The sequence below is a fragment of the Rhinolophus ferrumequinum genome, chromosome 20 (genome assembly GCF_004115265.2).
Source record: "Rhinolophus ferrumequinum isolate MPI-CBG mRhiFer1 chromosome 20, mRhiFer1_v1.p, whole genome shotgun sequence".
Lineage (NCBI taxonomy): Eukaryota > Metazoa > Chordata > Mammalia > Chiroptera > Rhinolophidae > Rhinolophus > Rhinolophus ferrumequinum.
In genome coordinates, this window is record NC_046303.1 from 50,840,507 (window position 1) to 50,860,411 (window position 19,905).

At 37.6% G+C, this 19,905-nt stretch overlaps 1 protein-coding gene across 4 annotated transcripts; it reads left to right on the top strand.

Annotated features, from left to right (window-relative positions):
* The first annotated feature begins 496 nt into the window (after positions 1–496).
* CBLL1 (Cbl proto-oncogene like 1) lies at positions 497–19,531 on the top strand. 4 transcript variants are annotated; one of them, XM_033088303.1, is made up of 6 exons: positions 497–771; positions 7,419–7,586; positions 10,863–10,960; positions 11,367–11,450; positions 12,559–12,632; positions 15,189–19,531. In XM_033088303.1, the coding sequence occupies exons 1-6, from the start codon at positions 723–725 to the stop codon at positions 16,222–16,224; spliced, it is 1,509 nt and encodes a 502-aa protein (XP_032944194.1). In that variant the 5' UTR covers positions 497–722; the 3' UTR covers positions 16,225–19,531. The 4 variants fall into 4 exon arrangements, with proteins under 4 accessions (XP_032944194.1, XP_032944192.1, XP_032944196.1 ...); XM_033088301.1 differs by having other exon boundaries at positions 500–771; positions 10,860–10,960; positions 15,189–19,530; XM_033088305.1 differs by lacking the exon at positions 497–771 and adding an exon at positions 822–1,788 and having other exon boundaries at positions 15,189–18,659.
* The last annotated feature ends 374 nt before the right edge of the window (positions 19,532–19,905 follow it).

The window sequence follows — 19,905 nt, forward strand, 5'->3', positions numbered from 1 at the left end:
AATAGGCTAAATATGAGGATAGAAAAAATAAAAAGAGTACTTTCTAGGTGAAAACGACCTTTTTTTAAACCCCAAATTGGTGAAAAATGCTCGATCGTATCAACACTGTAAATAGGAAGTATGGGAGGAAGATTAAGCTTCTCCCAGCCTCCAAAACAAAAAATAAGGCCAGCAACTGAAAGCATCTTGAAAACCACATTTTAACAAAAGCAGGGGTAATCTTGATTCACAATTATCCTTCCTTGTGAAGGTCCTTAAAAACTTGTTCATGAAGTTGCAGATATAGTAGTGGGAGTGTCTTTTAAAGGATTCAAGTAAAACACTCACCAAATAACAGGGAACATATTATTCAAAGTTGTTACTGTATATCTATACAGATACAGCACATTGCTACACATACTTTATTTGGAATTCAGTACCATGAAAACATTTCTTGTAAGAGGTCAATGTAATCTCTTATTAATCAAGGAACTCTGGCACTGAAAGCGTGAATAACCCAAGGTAATGATGTCGTCACCAAGGGACGACAAGAATAGAACCCAAATCCCTTGACTCCCCAGCTTGTGTTTTCCACTAATTGTGCTCCTTTCTACCCATCAGAGGGTATCAAACGTAAAAGAGAAGGGAGTGGACACAAATGAGCCAAGCCCGAGAGGTGGAGACCGCACTGAAGGTCCTCAGGAATCACTCTTTGCCACTTTCCGTTGTTTTGGCCTAAGAAGATGAAAGCAGCAGCAGCCACAAACCCCTGGGACCAAGAACTGGAACTAGGTACTGCTTACTGTGGTAACTCTCTCTTCCTCCTTTGAGGCCTTTCCTTTTTAACCTCTCCCTTCCGGCCAGCCCTAACGCTCTCTCCACCTCCCCTCCTTCAGCTCCACGGTGCACTTTATTGACCGGCGTCCCCTAGAAACAGGCGGCTGCGCTGCACTCGCTCTCCACCTGACCCTGCACCCAGTCCTTCGGACATATGTTCTGGCTGTTCCTAGAGGCAGAAGCTTTTAGGCTAGAAAAGGAGTGCTACTCAAGCATTCTAAATGTGTCGCAACTGTTAGAAACTTAAGAGGCGGGAACGGGGACAAATACCAAGTCGGTTGTGCGTGGGTCTATGTAGCTCGTCGCGGCAAAGCGACCTTTAGACAATAAGCACAGCGCCCTTCTCTCTAGCTGGGAGCTTCACACAGCTCACCCATCCCCTGGGCTAGCTCCGCCGGAGGACGCCTAGGGGAGCGCGCGTGTTTACACTTTTCCTAGACCCGGGGAGGGGACAGCCGCTCTGGGACCTGGGGGATTCCAAACCGTTACTCCGCCTGCCGGGGTGGGGCCGCCCAACGGCCGAGCCTGCGCACTGGGCCTGGCCTCTCCAGGGCTCCGGTGCACTTCAAGTCCCAGAAGTCAACGCTCAGCGGGGGCGGGCATCCGCCTACCTGCCGGGAGCTTATCCCTCCAGCTACTACCGCTCTCCCCCTCCCCGGTTCCCGTCCGTCTCCTTTCCAGTCAAAGGCTACTTTCTCTCGAAGCATGTGAGGAGAGGCCGTAGCAACCCCGACATCGAAGGCCTTAGCCTACTCGCTCTTTCTTCCTCAGCCCGAACTATGCCTAATTCGCTTACCGGAGTTGGGTGGTGTGAGCCAGGAAAGGAAGCCCTCGGAAGCCAAAGCCGGGGCAACCTAATGGCACTTCCGCCTCCCGGGCTCCGGAAGGTAGCGCGCACGCGCTCCCTGCGACTCCGGCGCAGTTGACTTCCGTTCCCACTGTGCTCTGCGAGCCGAATCATGGATCACACTGGTAAGGAGGCGGAGGCAGTGGGGGTCCCGGTTCCATGCCCCCTTGGCCGGCCTGGGACTGGTCTCCTAGCGGACATAGAGGGGTTACGCTCGCCCTACATTACTGGGGTGTAGCGGTGAGAAAGAAATCTTACAGACCCCTCCCCCTGCCCGGCAAGGGCCTGCTACTTCCCGGCCTACTCTCCGGTGTGGTACCTCCAGCCGCGGTGCCGGCAACGGCCGCTTATCTGGTTCTGCTGAGCCCCGAGCCGGGACGGCGGGCGGCGCGGGCCTTGTGCGGAGATCTCGCTCTCTCTCTCTCTCTTTCTCTTTCTCATTCTGAGGGCTATGCCCTACATTACGGGAACTAGGGGGAGATTCCCGTTTCGGAGACGGGGAAGCCTTATTACGCTGGGAGTGGATTTGCGAGAGTGGGTTGGAGACGTTCTGCTGTCTCAGGCAGCTTTGGGCGGGTGCTGCGGTGGTCAGCGTCTGTGGTCATTGTCTCTCCCGTCCTTTATGGACTAGAGGTGGGAGAAGGGAGTCGGGTTGGTTTTCGGAATGATGCTCGGAGCAGCTTTTCTATCGAAACCCCGCGCTTCGGCTATGGCCCTTACTCATCATTTGGGGACATTTACAAAGGAGAACTTAAAATCAAGACATTCACATCTCTTTCTCAAAGTAAGGATGGCTCCACTCTTTGTTACGTGTTTTTTTGGTTTAGCTTGCTGGGTTTTTGGATATTGAATGAGTGCACTTGGGATTAGAAAGTGCTTCGTATAGTTACATTAACCACATCGCAAATAGGGAAAAAAGGCGTTTTCCTGTAGTAAGTACTTGTTGGGATGTCCTCAATCATCAAATACCTGTCTATCTGTCTGTCTGTATTTTTCTCTATCTCCAAAACTTGCAGGCCTGGAGATGGAATGGTAAACAAGGCAGAGTTACTGTCATGGAGGTTACGATCTATTGGGGAAGACACAATAAATTTTTTTTAAAGCCCAAATGTTTACAAGTTATGATAAGTTCTTTGAAAACAAACATGCTGTGGTAAAGACTAATACGACGCTTCAGAGAGGGTGGTAGGGAAGGTCTTTCTCTAAAGGTAGCATTAACAACTTGAGATCTGATGGATGAGAAGAATCCAGCCATGGAATAGATCAGGAGGAAAGCATATTCAGCAAGTACAAAGAATGAAGTGGGAAATTAGTCGGCTGCAGCTTAGTTATTAGCAAGAAGGAAAGAGCTCTAATACGAGATTGGAAAGGAGGGCAGGAATCAGGTCGTGCAAGACTTTGAAGGCCATGTTAAAGATTCAAATTTATTTTATGTGCAATATGAAGCCATTGAACAGAAGTAGAAGAGGAGCATAGTATCTTAAAAATATAATAGGTTCTATGGAGAAGGGTGTAAGAGAGGGTGGCAAGAATAATAGAAAATAGACAATTTAGGAGGTAATTGCAGTAAACCAGAAGGCAGGCTTGGCTTAGTGAAGAACCGGAGTGGACAGAGTCAATAAATATTTTGGTGGTGGAACTTAAACCCACACTGATAGATTAGTTTGGAGAAATGTAAGAGAAAGAGAGATGCCTAAGTTACTGGTTTCATCAGCTAGGCAGTGCCTATTACTGAGTTGGGGAAAACTTGGGAGAAAAACATTTTTTAAAGGGGTAAAAGGTGATTGGTGGGCATTTGGGAACAAGATTTTGGACTGCTAAGTATGAAATGTATATTGAGATATGCAAGGAGAGATGTCATGTGGAGATCAGAGAAAGAGGTGGGCTGAAAAATACATATTTGGGACTTAGCATCACATACCTGATATTTTAAGGCAAGAGGATGGACAAGATCACTTAAGGAGAGGGAATACAGAAGAGGGTCTAGAACCAGGCTCTAAGGAACTCTATGTTTGGAAATTTTATAGACTTGAAACTAGGATATTGATGTTAGAGTAGCAGACATCCAACATTAGCGAAATATTTCTTTTTGAGCCTATTAACTGGAAATGGGAGTAAGGCCCCACTCACAGTTTAGAGAATGTTCTTAGGAAATTGTAATATGGGTGGGTGTATACCTGAGTATTTGGTATCCTAGTTCTCTTAAGTTAAAAAAAGTAAGTTAAAAATGTAAAAGTTATCCTAACATGAAAATATTCACTCATGACCTGACCATTTAAAAATTATCTCCTACTCAGATATCTCTGCGGCTTAACACTAGTTTCTTTTCTGTTAGTTAATTTTGTTACATCCTTGATGTTTCATATCAGGAAACTATCAAATGCTGTATATAAATTGTGATTACAAGCTTTACAAAAGATTCAGCTTTTCATGTAATTTATAAAAGTGAATTTGAATAATTATTTAAATAATTATTTGAATCACAGAATCATTGGCAAGTGAGGAAATGCCAGTTAGCCAGTTAATTGAAGACATGACAGGATAGGCATCTCACAGGAATGATTTTAATGTCAAAGGATTAAGAGAAGTCCTTGAGGAAACTGACAAAACCCTCGAATATTATGCAAAAATGACTGATTTTTCTGATCATGTTGAAAAAGTGAAACATATGGAAGGTTAGCCTGTGGTATTCGAATAGAATTTTGCCAGCAAAATCACTCCAAGAAACTGCCAGTTAACACTTGATTTACTTTTTGGTCATTCTAAGAATTAGCACTTAGCTGTCACTGTAATCTAAATTTTCTAAATTATTTTTTGGTTCCTTTAATTCAAGATAAAATTCTAAATATTTTTAAAAATTATATAATAGTGTTATTCCTTTTTAAAGTGGATTCACCTTAAAAGGCCAGTTATATCCTTCGTTCTCTTTCTTTGTAATATCTAAGGACTTTTGTGGTTTTAGTTGGCGTTTTCAAAAGGAAATTGCTGTAATTTCTGATTCTTAAACCAGAAAACCCAAGACAGACCCAGAATTGATGTCATTATTACATGTTGTACTTTGTTGATGGATTTGCAGTCTGTAAGACAGGCGGCAAGGTGTGTAAGGGGCAGCAGGCTCTTGAAAGTTGTGTTGGGTTAAGCAAACAACAGTGGTGATAGTGACTTCAAGTGCTCAGGGTGGTGTGAAAAGGGTTTGGAGTGATGACATGTTGGTATTCTGATCATTCGCCAAGGGAACTCCATTAAGAGTCTCTTTAATATCTGAAGTGCAGCATTGAACTGTTAACTGTCTACAAGAACTTGATTTTTTTTTCTTTAGTCCATTGGAAAATCAGAAATAACTTTAAGCAAAAACCAAAAATTCATTCTATCATACTTGTCTTTTGGCTATTACATTGCTTGTAGGTACTTACGTAAGCAACTAAAGTGAAAGCAGATGAAATACATCCTCAACTTGTTAGTACAGTTAGTGAAGTCTTGAAAATTATCAAGTTGGGTTTGTCTTAATTGATTTTAGCTGTGCATGTCATCCCTTTTCCACGAATTTTGTCTTGAGTATTAGCTATTGTAAAAGCAGTAGTAGAAAGTAGACTGAAAGGTATTTAATTATTCAGGACCCATTTTGAATGATGTTCTGTATATTGTTCAGAAAGAGTGCAAATCATCATGTGAATTTAATGTGTGTTTGTAATCCTGGTCGCTCTGGAGGTCATTAGTACTAGGTTACTACTTCCAGACTTGGCTTTACTGACTTTAATGTAGACAGCTTGGCTCTCAATCTTGGTTGGACTATCTCCCCCAGTAGCAGTTACACAGCCTGTTCAATCACTTGTGATGTTTAAAACATTACTATTTGAAAAAATTATTTTATTTGCATTTCCTCCTTTATGGCATTTCCCTTTCTGTCTTTAGTAGGTAGGTAAAGGTGAAAATTTTCTATATTGTAATATTTTGTCATAGACTTGAAAAAAGGTGACTTTTAAACTTCAGATGGAGTAAGTTCTTTGAAATAATACTATTTATTACTCATGGGCTATCAGTTAATTTATTTCATAGTCAATAACAAGCAGGGACTTAGAAAGTGTAAATTGTTTATACCTAGTTGAAGTACAGAAACTTTGCATCTTCCTAAATTATAATTTTCCGTTACAGTGCTGACTAAAACTAGCAGTCACATGTACATCTAGAAATGTTATTGCGTGTTTGTACTACTAAATGATGTGATAATTTTTACTATGTTCCTAAAATGTTTTTTAGAAAAACTATTTTACACTTAAGGGAATAATCTCCTTCCTTAAAACTAACTTTAATTTCAATGCATTTACTTAGTTTTACCACTGTCAGTGTTAGTTTTGTGTTTTTAGTTTTATTGATTGTCCTGATGTAGAATCAGTTTACTAAATGTATTGAGTGCCTACTTTGCGTGCTTGATGGAGATAGGGATGGTTTCCTTTTTCTTCTCGTCCCTCTTTTTCTTCTTTTAAAAATCTCTTAGTTACTGTATTTTGCCATGTATAATGTGCTCCTGTGTGTAATGCGCACCCATGTTTTTGACCCAAACTTTCAGGGAAAAAAATTTTCTGTTTTAATTTTTTAATTCAAATTTTTATTTGTTTACATTTAGGTACTTGTTTTTTGTATTATAAAGGAATTTTAGCATTTATTTTTTAGCATTATGTTACAAGAAATTTTATGTAACAAATAATTACAAAACACAAGAACAGATACAAGGTACAAGCAATTTTATGTGCCAGTAACAGATTTACGATATTTACGCATCATAGAAGGCCAAGAACTCTTCGTCGTTTCAAGTTCATCGTAAGTTCAACAAAACCAACGGTCATATTCCAGGGTATTATTTTGCATACGGATATTGTTATCGATTTCTATAGTTACACTTAACTCATAAGCATAAATAAAATAATTAAAAATATTTATGTAGATATGGAATTAGTACTACCCATGTATAATGCACATCCTTATTTTTCCCTCACAAATTTGGGCAAAAAAAAAGTGCACATTATATATGGCAAAATATAGTACTTCAAGACAGAAGTTCTTATCTTGGGTTCATGAGTTTTATTTTCTATAAACCCCTCTGGAATTATATGAAAAATTTTATTGTCTACTTTTTTAGGGAGAACTCTATAACTTTCGTCAACTTTTTAAAAGGTTTCATGTTTCAAAAAGCATTGCTTTGGGGGCGGTCGGATGGCTCAGTTGGTTAGAGCGCGAGCTCTGAACAACAGGGTTGCCGGTTCGATTTCCACATGGGCCAGTGAGCTGCTCCCTCTACAACTAGATTGAAGACAATGAGCTGCCGGAGGGGCGGCCTGATGGCTCAGTTGGTTAGAGCACGAGCTCTCAACAGCAAGGTTGCCGGTTCAATTCCCACATGGGATGGTGGGCTGCGCCCCCTGCAACTAAAGATTGAAAACGGTGACTGGACTTGGAGCTGAGCTGCGCCCTCCACAACTAGATTGAAGGACAACTACTTGGAGCTGATGGGCCCTGGAGAAACACACTGTCCCCCAATAAAATAAAATAAAATAAAACCTCCCCAAAAAAACCCACATTGCTTTAAGGGTTTATCCCAAAGTAGAGAAAATTAGCACTTATATAACATAGCATTCAAAATCAGAACCCAGATACTCAACCCTTGATAATGTTGGGTGTGTTGCTTTAATACTTGCAGCAGAATAATCTTCAAAAAAGAAAAACTAAAAGAAATGACAACTTTTTCTCCCTCACACAGACAATGAGTTACAAGGTACCAATAGTTCTGGATCATTGGGTGGTCTTGATGTTCGAAGACGAATTCCTATAAAGCTCATCTCCAAACAAGGGAACAAAGCCAAAGCTTCACCGCGCACCCCGAGGACAATAAACAGGATGCCTGCAAAGGCTCCGCCTGGGGATGAAGGTAATTTGTCTCAATTTAGAGGTCTTTGTTGTATGGGATTCCACCAAATAATCCATGTGATTTTACTTACTTACAGCTACCTTTTTAAATCTTACATACTCTCTTTTCTTGTACTTTTCTGTCCCTTTATAAATATTTTGTTTAGTTTCTTTTGTTGTTGAAAATAACACTGCCTATTGTTAAAAATTTAAACAATATTGCAGAAAGCATAAGATTAAAAGTAAAACTGTCCCTCAATCCCACAATACTTCTCCCCCAATATAATCTCTGTTACAACTTTTTATACTTTCTTTCATCTATAACTGCCCTTTTTTCATGTAAGATGCATTTGAGACTTTGCCTTCTCAGGATGTACAGATATACCTCGTTTAAGAAAATAAGTTTAGGTATTTCATATATGGATATTTTTTCTAATTTTCTGCTGTTAAAAGCAATGTTGCAGTAAATATCCTTATACATATACCTTAATGTACATATACCTGTATAAATGTCCTTATACATATTCCTTAATACCTTAATATACTTTAATTAAAAATTAAATCAAAAAATTTTTTGATTTAAACTTTGCTTTGGGCATTTTAGGATTTGACAAATGTTGTCAAACGACTCTTCAAAAACAAGTACATTAGTTCATGCTCCCACACATCAATATTGATGCTTACTATTAACTTTAAAAATATACTTTTCTTTATGAGTGGGGATGTATGTCTTTTCATATTATGTTAGTTGTTTAGTTTGCCTAGGATCGACCTGTTTATATATTTTTTTCCCGTTTGGTTGTCTTTCCTCTTGATTTTTACAAGTTCTTTGTAAATTAATAAAATTGGCTCTTTGTTATATATTGTGTGTTTTCTCTCCCCGCCTTCTTGAATTTTATATATAACATTTTTATTATAGAGAAGCTGGAAGATTCTAGGTAGCAAATATCCATTTTTTTCTGTTATGACTTCTGGTTTTTTTTTACATTCTTAGAAAGACCTTTCCTGTAGTCCTATAGGAAAGGCCTTTCCTATAGTTCCTATATTTGTGAGTATAAAACAGTTTTCCCATCTTACCCTTTAATACAGGGGCAGCAGACTATGGCCTGTGGGCCAAATCTGACCCTGTTTTCGTAAAATTTTATTGGAACGTAGCCATGCCCATTCAAGTATTGTGTATGGTGACTTTCACACAGTGATGACATAGTTAAATAATGACAAGAGACCCATGGCTTACATTGCCCACGCTATTTACTTACCTGGCCTTTTACAGAAAAAGTTTGCTGATCCCTGCTTTGGAATATTAGGGATATGTATTTGGTTATTTTAAAAAAAAGTGGGACTGGCTTTATTTCTTTTATCTCTAAAACAGCGAGCTATTTACCCCAACCAGTGAAGAATCTCTTTTCCGTGCTGAATGGGAATCTCACCCTTATCATATATTAAAGTTCTGCAAGTATTTGTGTCTACTTCTAGATGTGCTATTCTACCCCAGCAATCGGTCTTTATTTCTGTTTTTAGAATGAGACTGTTTTAATTATACCTTATATTATGGTTCCTTTTATTACAGGTTTTTTTCCTCCATCTAAACAAATATATTTGAAATCAAATGTTATAAATCATGGTTGCAACTTAGGGCTGATGCTGTACTAAACTAGGGTCAGTAAACCTGGGACTCCCCCTTTGGCCTTTTTGGGTTTTAAATCATGTTTTAAAACTACACGGTAATGTACAAATAAATTCCTGTAACAATCCAAACAATGCAAAAACGTTAAAATTCCCCTTGTAGCCTTTCCCTCTCATGTATCCCTTCGTTCCCACCCCACTTCCTAGAGGGAGCTACTGTTACCAGTCTCTCTCTTTAATAGAGCAAATTTAGGCTGAAGGTAATCTTTGGATACATTAGATTCACCTATTTGGGGTAAAAAAATTTTTTTGATTGTTTTTTCTTTCCCCTTAGGCCTTGTTGAAAATATGGAATTTGGGGTGCTTGTATGGTATCTATACAAATATGTATATATTATAATATATATATAATATATATGTATATGTATATATATGTATGTATTTTAATGATGGATGGGAATGCAGGGTTGAACTACGAAAAGTGATAATGTGTTCCTAATTTCCTTGGCTTTTGTTCTGCTCAATAGTTTTTTGAGTTTTAGACAAATAAGAAAAATTGAGTATTAGATGACACCAGCTTTTATAAGGTATAAATGGACCATATAAGAACCTAGGGTCACTCAAATGCATCACTGTGTGTGTCCATCTCATGCCCCCTTGTCCTCTGTGTGTGCGCGCGTGCGCGCGTGCGGTGTCTGTCCGTCTCTCCTCCTTGTCCCCGTCTGTCCTGTATCTGCGTGTATGTACTCAGGTGCTGTAATTTAGCCATATGGGTAAAGTTAAAACTTGTGTGCTTTGCTACTCGATTTACCAGTTCTAGGGCCAAAAGAGTTGTGAGAAGCCGGGCACTTTGGAGAGATAGATTGTCTTCTCAGCTTTACTTTAGTTAATTGGATTCTACCTAGAATCCTCATTAGACTGTTCACTGGTTTTCTGTTCTTTTGTATGGGATGAGAGGATTACAATCAACCTTTTAATTAGGTCATAGAAATTGAGCCCATTTAATCCTCATATTGTTTTAAGTTTACTGATACTGATATACGCAGTGTAGGGAGGCTACTTGTAAGTAGATAGGATATGGCTTCTGTTTGGGTGATTAACCAGGGAGAGGTTTAAATTGAAAGGATGAAGTATCAATATGTCTGATGTTTCTAAAATCAGGCTCAGTTTAAGGCTGAAGAAGAGGATACCTAATTTACTAAGTCATAAGAAGAAAGTCTGCAGAATTCTTTGTTTCATTATATTCTTTTGGCCTCTTGCACCATGATGCCACTTTGGTAGATAGATTTGAATAAATGGTTATCAACATCTTAAAAATTTGTGTAACAAGCATGATGATAATTAGTAGTTTTATACTGGAGCTAGTTGGGTGAGTAATGAACACTTGAATGGGAGTGAAGAGAGCTGAGTTCTGTTCCCAGCTCTGCCACTTACTTCTCTGTGTTGTTACTGTGGGTCTCCTTCTTCTAATATTCCCAGTTATGAAGTAAGAGCATTAGACATGATCGCCAAGACCACTTCTAGCTGATGTTTACACTAATCTTGGTTATCTTGTTCTTAGAAGAGCTTTGAAAAGCATCAGTGAACAGGGCTGTTTTACCATTGTACATGTACTTCCGAATGAAATGCAAGATAGAAAAAGTTAATAGATAACTTTTTCTTTTCTCAGAAGGATTTGATTATAATGAAGAAGAACGGTATGACTGTAAAGGGGGCGAACTGTTTGGAAATCAGCGAAGATTTCCTGGACACCTTTTTTGGGACTTTCAGGTATTACTAAAGTAAAAGCATTTATTAGAACAATAAAATATTTTAAGTATCTTATTAGAATAATGCAAAATACACAAAGAATGGTATGAAGTTTTATTATAGCTATGTCTCTCAGCGCACGTAATTCATTTGTTTATTAATGTCCTGCTTCTGTTTTCAAAAATACTTTGAAGCAATTTTCAGTAAAGTCAGGTAAAATCAATAACTATTAATACTATTTAAGAAAAAAAAGAAACACCAAAAATAAAGCACAACCAATGGTGGGGAATATGTAAGGATACCAAGAAACTTTTATTTCTAATTATTTTAACAACATTTATAAAATGCTATTTAATTAATTGTGTAAATTATAGATATGATTTTAGAAATGCTTAAAAAGGAAATTTTAATTACATCATTTCAACAGATAAACATCCTAGGTGAAAAGGATGATACACCAGTTCATTTCTGTGACAAATGTGGATTGCCTATTAAGATATATGGGCGAATGGTAAGTACAATTAAAGTAAATTTTATTTTTGTAAATGTAAACATTTATGTAGTGGTAGGATTCTGAAATTTAAATAGCTTTATCACTGTTTAATGACTAATTTTGTGACATTTTAAATATGAAATAGCTAAGGGAAATTTTGGAATAATATGCATTTAATATAATTATCTTGACAAAGTCTTGAATTGTTTATAAAGTATTATTAATTAAGGGAACTGTTATAATTTCTGAAAACTAAATAATTTCTTTGGACTGTTTGATACCTGTTAGTTTATATTTATTCTAGTTTATTAAGGAAAATTTTTTTCTTGTTTAATAGAATAACATCAGTTATGCATTTTGGAAGGCTATAATTTTTAATGTAAAACTCAATAAATAATATTTTTTATTTCTGCGAATTGAATTCTAATATTTAAAAAAAATTACAACCCTACCCTGTAATTTTATAGTCATTTTGACATATCCTCCATTAAAAAAGGTAGTTTTACATTTGTGTTTGAAAAAAATAAATTGAATTCAGTAATATATCTGTGATGGTAGAGGGCATTGATTGCGCACTATTGCTTTGCTGTATAACATTAGTTAAATAACAGTCATGGCTATGAAGGTTAAAATGGCCTAACGTCATTTTACTATGTCTTATGTCTTGATTTATTTTTATAAGTTTGTGAACTTACGGCTACCAGGGGCAAATGCTGCTTATGTTAAATCTAGGAGATATTTGTTATCTTACTGCTCTGGAATAGTTTCAGGAGGAACAGGATATGATCAAACATGGTTATAGTATTCTTTGTCAGAGGCTTTTAACTTGTAAGGACTGTGGATGAAGTTTATAGGGTTTATACCTTCAGAAAGTATAAGCGAATGAGCAGCTATATGTTTATTGAGGAAAGGGCGGAAGTTTTCATCACATTCTTAAAGGATTTTGTGACTTAAAAAGGTTAACTATTACTTTTATATAATTGGTATACTTACTAATTGTTCATTTTAACAAACAGTTCCCAACTGTCTTCTATGTCTAGGTCACTGTTCTTACTGTTATTTTTTTTTTTTTGGGAAATATTTTAATTTGTTCTAGTATGCTTAACTGTAACATGTCTCTTCACAGATTCCATGCAAGCATGTTTTTTGCTATGACTGTGCTATTTTACATGAAAAAAAGGGAGATAAGATGTGTCCAGGGTAAGATCATCATTAAATTTTAAATAATAAAGTTTGTGATCTTTATAAATAATACAATTTATAATGTTGGTTAAAGGTCAGAGGTGATTTAAACCAGCAGCAGGCTGTCATATGTGTAGGCATGGCTAACCTTTCTCTGTGAGTTCAGAGTCTGCCTTAGCCTTCTCCTAGGATGGGGCTAGGTAGCTGCTATTGGTCAATTCAAATTGGCCAAAATGACCAAGTGTATTTGCTATCACAAAATTTGTTTTATAAACTAAAAATAGTTATTTTCTTGTTTTGATGGGACACTAGAGAAGGTAGTGTTGCATAGTGACTGAGAGCAAAGACTTTGGAATTAGAATTCCTGGGTACAAGTCCCTCATCTGCCATTTATTAGCTGTGTGACGTAGACTGTTTCTTCATCTATAAAATGGAGCTAATAATAGTACCTGCCTCCCTGGGTTATTATTAGAATTAAATGAGAGAAAGAGAGAGAGAGAGAATAAAATAGTATATGTGAGCATAAGCTCTTATTTCTTACCTTCAAGTCTGATTATTATGTGTTGAGTGTATTTTGGAACACCATCATGGCATAGACTCAGAAAAGTTATGAAGATCTAGAAGTATTGGTTGATAATGATCTATACTGGAAAGGTCTTGAAAGATCCAGATTAAGCTAGGAAGTTTTATATCATTGTAGAACCCCCGACAGGCTTGGGAAAGCTTTGAGAGAAACTTCTCTTGTCCTAGTTTCTTCTAACCTGTGTCAGAAGCTATCCCGACCTAAGAGTTGTAGTGTTGGTTGATAGCAAAGCTCTGGATGATTGTAAGGGATGATTTCCTCTTACGGTGCAGGAAGACTGGCATCACAGAGAGGAAGGATGATTCAGTGACAAACTAGTAAAAACGAGTTGTCTTGGCATATTTTTATTAGCGCTTGAAAGTCCCGTTATAAAATCTGTTGTGTGAGTTTAAAGAATATTTCTTCCCTAGAATTATAATTCAGAAGAATTGGGAAATTAAAAGTACATATTCGCTTGTTTGCCTAACTTCCTCTAATGTCTAATTTTCCAACACTGTACATTTACTTTAAATTATCTAGTAAATTTGATTGCTTCATTGGGATAAAGGATTTTAGATGTTGTAAAACACTATGGTAAAGTACATTAGAAGGTTTTCTCTTTTATATGTGTTCTAATGTTAATATTTAAGAGGGAATTCAATCTTCAACTTGAATTCCAGTTAGCACCTCCCTGGTTGGCCCTGAGCTGCTTAGAACAGTAAGCCTGTCTGGATTAAGATCCAGATCAGAAAGTGAAGACCTGGCAATCCAAGTTAACATAAATACTACATTGCTACGATTAAGCATCACCCAAAAGAAAGTGCGTCACATCCTGATACTGGGGAAATATTTCTGAGCTTACAGAGAATAAAAAGCAAAAAATGAGAAGTGAGCCAAAAGGCCACTAAGGGAAGCCTGCTGGTATCAAGCAGGAGTGCCAGCCTTACATCAAGGGTGGAAATAGAGACACAACTCAAAAACTAGAATGTAGAGCCATTTAATACAGTATCATATGACCTGACATTCATATTTAATGGTGATAGCTTATATTTATACATACATAGTGTTTAACTAGTGATGAAATACTATCGTTTTCATTGTTCCGTTGATTTTAAGGACACTCTTTTAAGTAGGGTGAAACAGATAGAAAAATCTTGTGAGTTAGGTAGAGTAGGTGTTTTAACCCATTTTACAGATGAAACAGACATATTACATGACTTCCCCAGATTACAGAGCCAACACTAGATACCAGTTCTTCTGGTTCCTAGTTCAGTCCTCTCTCCACTGTTTTAAGAAGACTCTAAAAGAGGCAAGAGTGGATTAAATACAATGAATGAAAAATTGTTACAATTTTGACCCTGAGTCATTAAGAAAATATTGAGTTAAATTTAGTGCTTACAATTTAGAAAGGTAGGAGTGTGTGATACTTCTGAGTAGTAAATTTGACTAACAGTTCAGAAAGGCCCCTCCGTAAGGGACTCTTGATAGCCAGGATTTGAATGTCAATTGCTTATGTTGTTTAATGTTAAGGACTCTGATGATTAGGACACTTGTACTTGTTTTTGTAGTCCTTGCAGCATCTTCCACTTCCTGTCTTCCACTTAGTTTTATTTGTTCAGCAAATGCTATTGCTCAGTAAATAGCGTGTAAGGTTGGATTCCTTGGTTGTGACAGATTCTTTGGTGTGCCCTTCCTGGGTTTTTTTGCAAATACATGCAAAGTATAAAACTGTTTGAGAAAATTAGATACATTCTAGGTCTTAGGGAAGAATAAGGTGTTTTCTCTATAAAATTCTGTTTGATACACTTTCAATTTTTTCTTGTAAGAGTTACTGACGCTTAATAGCAAACAGATAACAAAGTGGGAAAGTTAAAGATTCACTTAACAATAACTATTGTGAGCTTTTGCAATATTTTCCATAACAAATTTTAAAAATAAGCCTATGTTTGAAATGAAGTGCATTATTTTTAGTCTGTTTTTAGTGAATCCAATTCTTTCCCCTTCTGATTTAGCTGTAGTGATCCTGTGCAGCGGATTGAGCAGTGCACACGAGGTTCTCTCTTCATGTGTAGCATTGTGCAAGGCTGCAAGAGAACATACCTGTCTCAGAGAGACTTGCAGGCTCATATCAACCACCGCCACATGAGAGCTGGAAAACCCGTTACCCGTGCTTCACTTGAGAATGTTCATCCTTCTATTGCCCCACCACCCGCCGAGATCCCTGATCGTTTTATCATGCCGCCAGACAAGCATCATATGAGCCATATTCCGCCAAAGCAGCACATCATGATGCCACCACCTCCTTTGCAGCATGTGCCACACGAGCACTATAATCAGCCCCATGAGGATATTCGGGCTCCTCCCGCAGAATTGTCCATGGCTCCACCTCCACCTCGTTCGGTCAGTCAGGAAACCTTTCGTATTTCAACAAGGAAACACAGCAATTTAATAACCGTCCCCATTCAGGATGACTCCAACTCAGGTGCTAGAGAACCACCACCTCCTGCCCCAGCACCTGCTCACCACCACCCCGAGTACCAGGGCCAGCCCGTGGTGTCGCACCCTCATCACATCATGCCTCCACAGCAGCATTACGCACCTCCGCCCCCGCCTCCTCCTCCAATAAGCCATCCAATGCCACACCCGCCCCAGGCCGCAGGGACTCCTCACTTGGTGTACAGCCAAGCTCCACCTCCTCCAATGACCTCTGCTCCACCGCCAATCACCCCGCCCCCAGGACACATCATGGCCCAGATGCCACCGTATATGAACCACCCTCCTCCGGGACCGCCCCCCCCTCAGCACGGTGGTCCGCCTGTAACTGCACCCCCTCCTCACCATTACAACCCCAACTCTCTACCCCAGTTCACTGAAGATCAAGGAACTCTGAGCCCCCCATTCACCCAGCCAGGGGGCATGAGCCCTGGCATATGGCCCGCACCCAGAGGGCCGCCGCCGCCTCCACGAATGCAGGGCCCACCTTCTCAAACCCCACTGCCTGGACCACATCATCCAGACCAGACAAGATACAGACCATATTACCAGTGATGAGAGCATTTTGAACTGGAGCTAGGAGAAAATGCCTATGTATAGTCGATCTTTTAATTAAGTTTTGGCTGTTTGGGGAAGGAAAACACCTCTTACTGAGGTAGCTGTAAAACACCTAGGATCTTGTCTCTTAAAATGGTTTTAAATCTTCACCTTAGGATTAATTGCAAGTACTGTCCTGTAGTGCGGATAAGTGGCTCAGTGGAGCTCGCCTATATTTGAACACGTTTGTTCCCGTAGTGTGGTAAATTGACCCCGAGGTGACCGTTTGTAAAAAATTTGAAAAAAGTTTTTCATTGTTCCACTTTTCAAAAGTACTGCTTTTGTTAAACCCAGTTTAGTTTTTCTTGTGATACATTTTGTTAACCTGTGTAAAAGGATTAAATTTCAATATGGTTGTAAAAATGCTATTTTTATGTGAATTTAAGTGCAGCCACATACTGTTTTTTAAAACCATATGTTTTACCACTAATTTCCCAAAGTTACAATAAAAACCTAAAAGTAAAAATCTACTAGAATTTACTGTAAGGCAGACTGTTAAATGGTAGAGAATAATTACACATTTTAGGCACTGAAATTTTGAGGTATATTAAGTATATAATGCACTTCACTTGGAGGCCTTTTCATCTTCAGGCAGCCTCAGGAGCACCAAAACACATTGAAATTCCAGACTAAGATCTGTTTGTAATATTAAAGGGCATTACTAGTTATTCGGAAAGATATAGCCAAAGTCATTGACTCTCCAGGCTGCAAGCCGTTGGAGGATGCTGTTACTCATGAATGCTTTTTACTGAATGGTTGGAATCACATGAGTCACCACACTTATTAATCTTAAGTAACATTATTTTATAGAACTGTTTCAGTGGTGTTCTTTAGATGAAGTGTGTTCTACTCTGCTCATTATCTTAAATATTTAGGGCTGAATGGGCGTTACGTAATTACTCAGTTCATGGTAGAGTTTGATCCTGCGCTTAAATGGAGAATTGTTTCTTGGGTTTTCAATTACAATTGGAATGCCAGGGAGGGATTTTGAATACTGTATTAATGAAAGACATTCCTGTAGTCACAAACTGGCATTGCACAGATTTCACTACTGTGTGGTAAGGGTTCTTCCTCTAACTTGAAATTTAAAACTATTAATGATTTCCTTTTTCTTTTACTGGTTAAGCAGTCTAACGCTTGGGACATGTTAGCATGGAGTCGACCAGATGATTTTGTATTGGAGAAGAGAAAAGCAATGACTAAATTGTGAATTTCAGTGCTTTACAAGGTGCCTTTAGAGTCAGCTTTTGCATTATAGGGCTTGTTACAGTCCAGCTAAGATGACCACTTACAGTTTCTACAGAACTGATATGTACAATTCAATATTCTTAGGATATTGTATATCCTTTGAATAAACCCCTGTGAAGTATTTCCTCCCCCACTAAAATGGTGCAAATATAAACATGAAATGTGTAGTATGCAGATATCATTTATTAAATAGTTTGTAGTGTATAAATTTAGAACATTTCTTTTTGACAAAGGGTGAAATGATTGCTAATTTACCATTTAATTCAGTCAGGTACAGGCAAAATAATTTCTCATCTGGGATAATCAGATGCAAAGTCATCTATGAACTTAGAGCTGAAGTTAGAAATAATATAAATGGCCATTTCAAACGTGACCAGTCAAAAAAATAATACACTTTTTTTTTAAGTGATTTTTCACAATTAACAATTTGAGAGTCCAGTGTTAATGTAATATTTCTAATGAGAAATTTTTGTTATTAGAAGCATGGGAGTGAAATAGTGTGAAAAGTTGGTGAGTACTTCTATCATATTACTGTAGGTACTTGGACTGGTGCAAACTTGATTCCCTTTCATGCCCCTTTTTAGGAGCTGTTAAAAATATTACTGTTGAAAATCCAATACCATTCTTTGTTTCATGTAATATGAAAATAGCCAAATTTACTTCAGAGCTTCTCAGCTGTTTTTGAAGAGCTCTTCTGTTTTTATTGAAATTCGCTAGAGTTGATTGTGGTACGAAACCACTTAGGTATTGGACATAAAATTAGTACCATGATAAAATTCCACATGTTAAGAGAATTCTCGTAGGCTTTTTAAAAAATTATTTTCAGTTAGGTTTAAGAAATGCAATGCAGGGAGGCAGATCATATGAATTTTTAGCAGACAAAATTTTTAAATGGTGACTTGACTTCATCCAGTTATTGTTTGAACGAGGGTGGGTGGGCAGAAGGATTAAAAAAATAAATCGCTGTTGGTGTTTCTTTCCTTAAGGAAAAAGATGTGAATCCCAGCCTTATATCAGGGAAGCCTTTGAATCTATGATGGACATAAGTCTAAATTAAATGTATGTATGTTTCATTATATTGCTCTTAAGACTACTGAGGTGGCAGTTTAATTCTTAAAAACAATAAAATGGAAGCATAAATACTATTTTGCCTAAATGAGTTTTTACCTAATGATGACAACATTTGGGAGAATGCAGAATTTCCATGGTTATGTTGATACAGCATTTACAGTAAAATTAGATTCACTTTTTTAGAGATTAAAACCCAAAAGTTGAATGTTAAATTTCTTCAGTGGCATGCTTGTTTGGAGCGTTATATAGTATTTGGGAAAATTGTTGCAAAGGCCATAAGAAACTATATCCATTTTGCCCTTTAAAAACCACTGGCTTAAAATTGTTGTGTAAATATTAACTAGATACCACTGAAATATAAGTGGAAAAGATAGTTGAACATATTTTTAAACTCACAATAAGTGAACTTAGGCTTTGTTCTGACTAACATACTGGAAGAGTATCTTTCATACATCTTTCTGGAAAAGCCTATAGTCCTGTCATAAAATTTTTGTGAAAGTCTTATGTTATAAGTACATGGAAAAAACTCCTGAGTACCTAAAACAAAAATCTACTTTTCTAGTGATCTTAGATTAGCCAAATTGGTATATTGATGTTAATTGAAGTTTGACATAATCATATTCAAACATTTTCTGAAGTAGATTTTTCACTGCTTTATAACTGTAATCTCTTAAATTGTGGCCTTGAAAACCAAGCACAATTTATGCACAATCTAATGAAGCAATATTGGATATACTAACTAGGCCGAAAGGGGAGGGGGCATAAACCAGTTAAGATACTTGGTAGTGATACTAATAAAAACATTTGGATTTTCAAACATTTTTTTTGTTTTATGTTCTTTTAATTTCCCATTGAGGGAAAAAGTGTTATGGCAGAATTTTTATTTTTTTTTGACTTTTTAAATTTTTCCCCTAGTTTTTTATTTTTCAAATATAGTTGACAGTCAATATTTTATATTAGTTGCAGGTGTACAGTGTAGTGGTTAGACATTTAAATAATTTATAAAGTGATCCTCCTGATTAGTCGGGTACCCACCTGGCACTATACTTAGTTATTACCATATTATTGACTATATTCCCAATGCTGTACTTTACATCCCCATGACTATTTCATAACTACCAATTTGTATTTCTTAATCCCTTCACCTTTTTCACCCTGTCCCTAACCCTTCTCCCATCTGGTAACCAATTTGTTTCTTTGTATCTGAGTCTGTTTCTGTTTTGTTTGTTTATTTTTAAGATTCCACATATAAGTGACATCATATAGTGTTTGTCTTTGTCTGACTTCACTGAGCATAATACCCTCTAGGTTACGGCAGAA

Bases quoted from the DNA above. Each gene is read 5' to 3' on its own strand.
- CBLL1 (XM_033088301.1), top strand. From the start codon at position 723: ATGAAAGCAGCAGCAGCCACAAACCCCTGGGACCAAGAACTGGAACTA. The intron at 772-7,418 runs GTACTGCTTACT...TCCCTCACACAG, and splicing joins GGACCAAGAACTGGAACTAG to ACAATGAGTTACAAGGTACC. The intron at 7,587-10,859 runs GTAATTTGTCTC...TTCTTTTCTCAG, and splicing joins GGCTCCGCCTGGGGATGAAG to AAGGATTTGATTATAATGAA.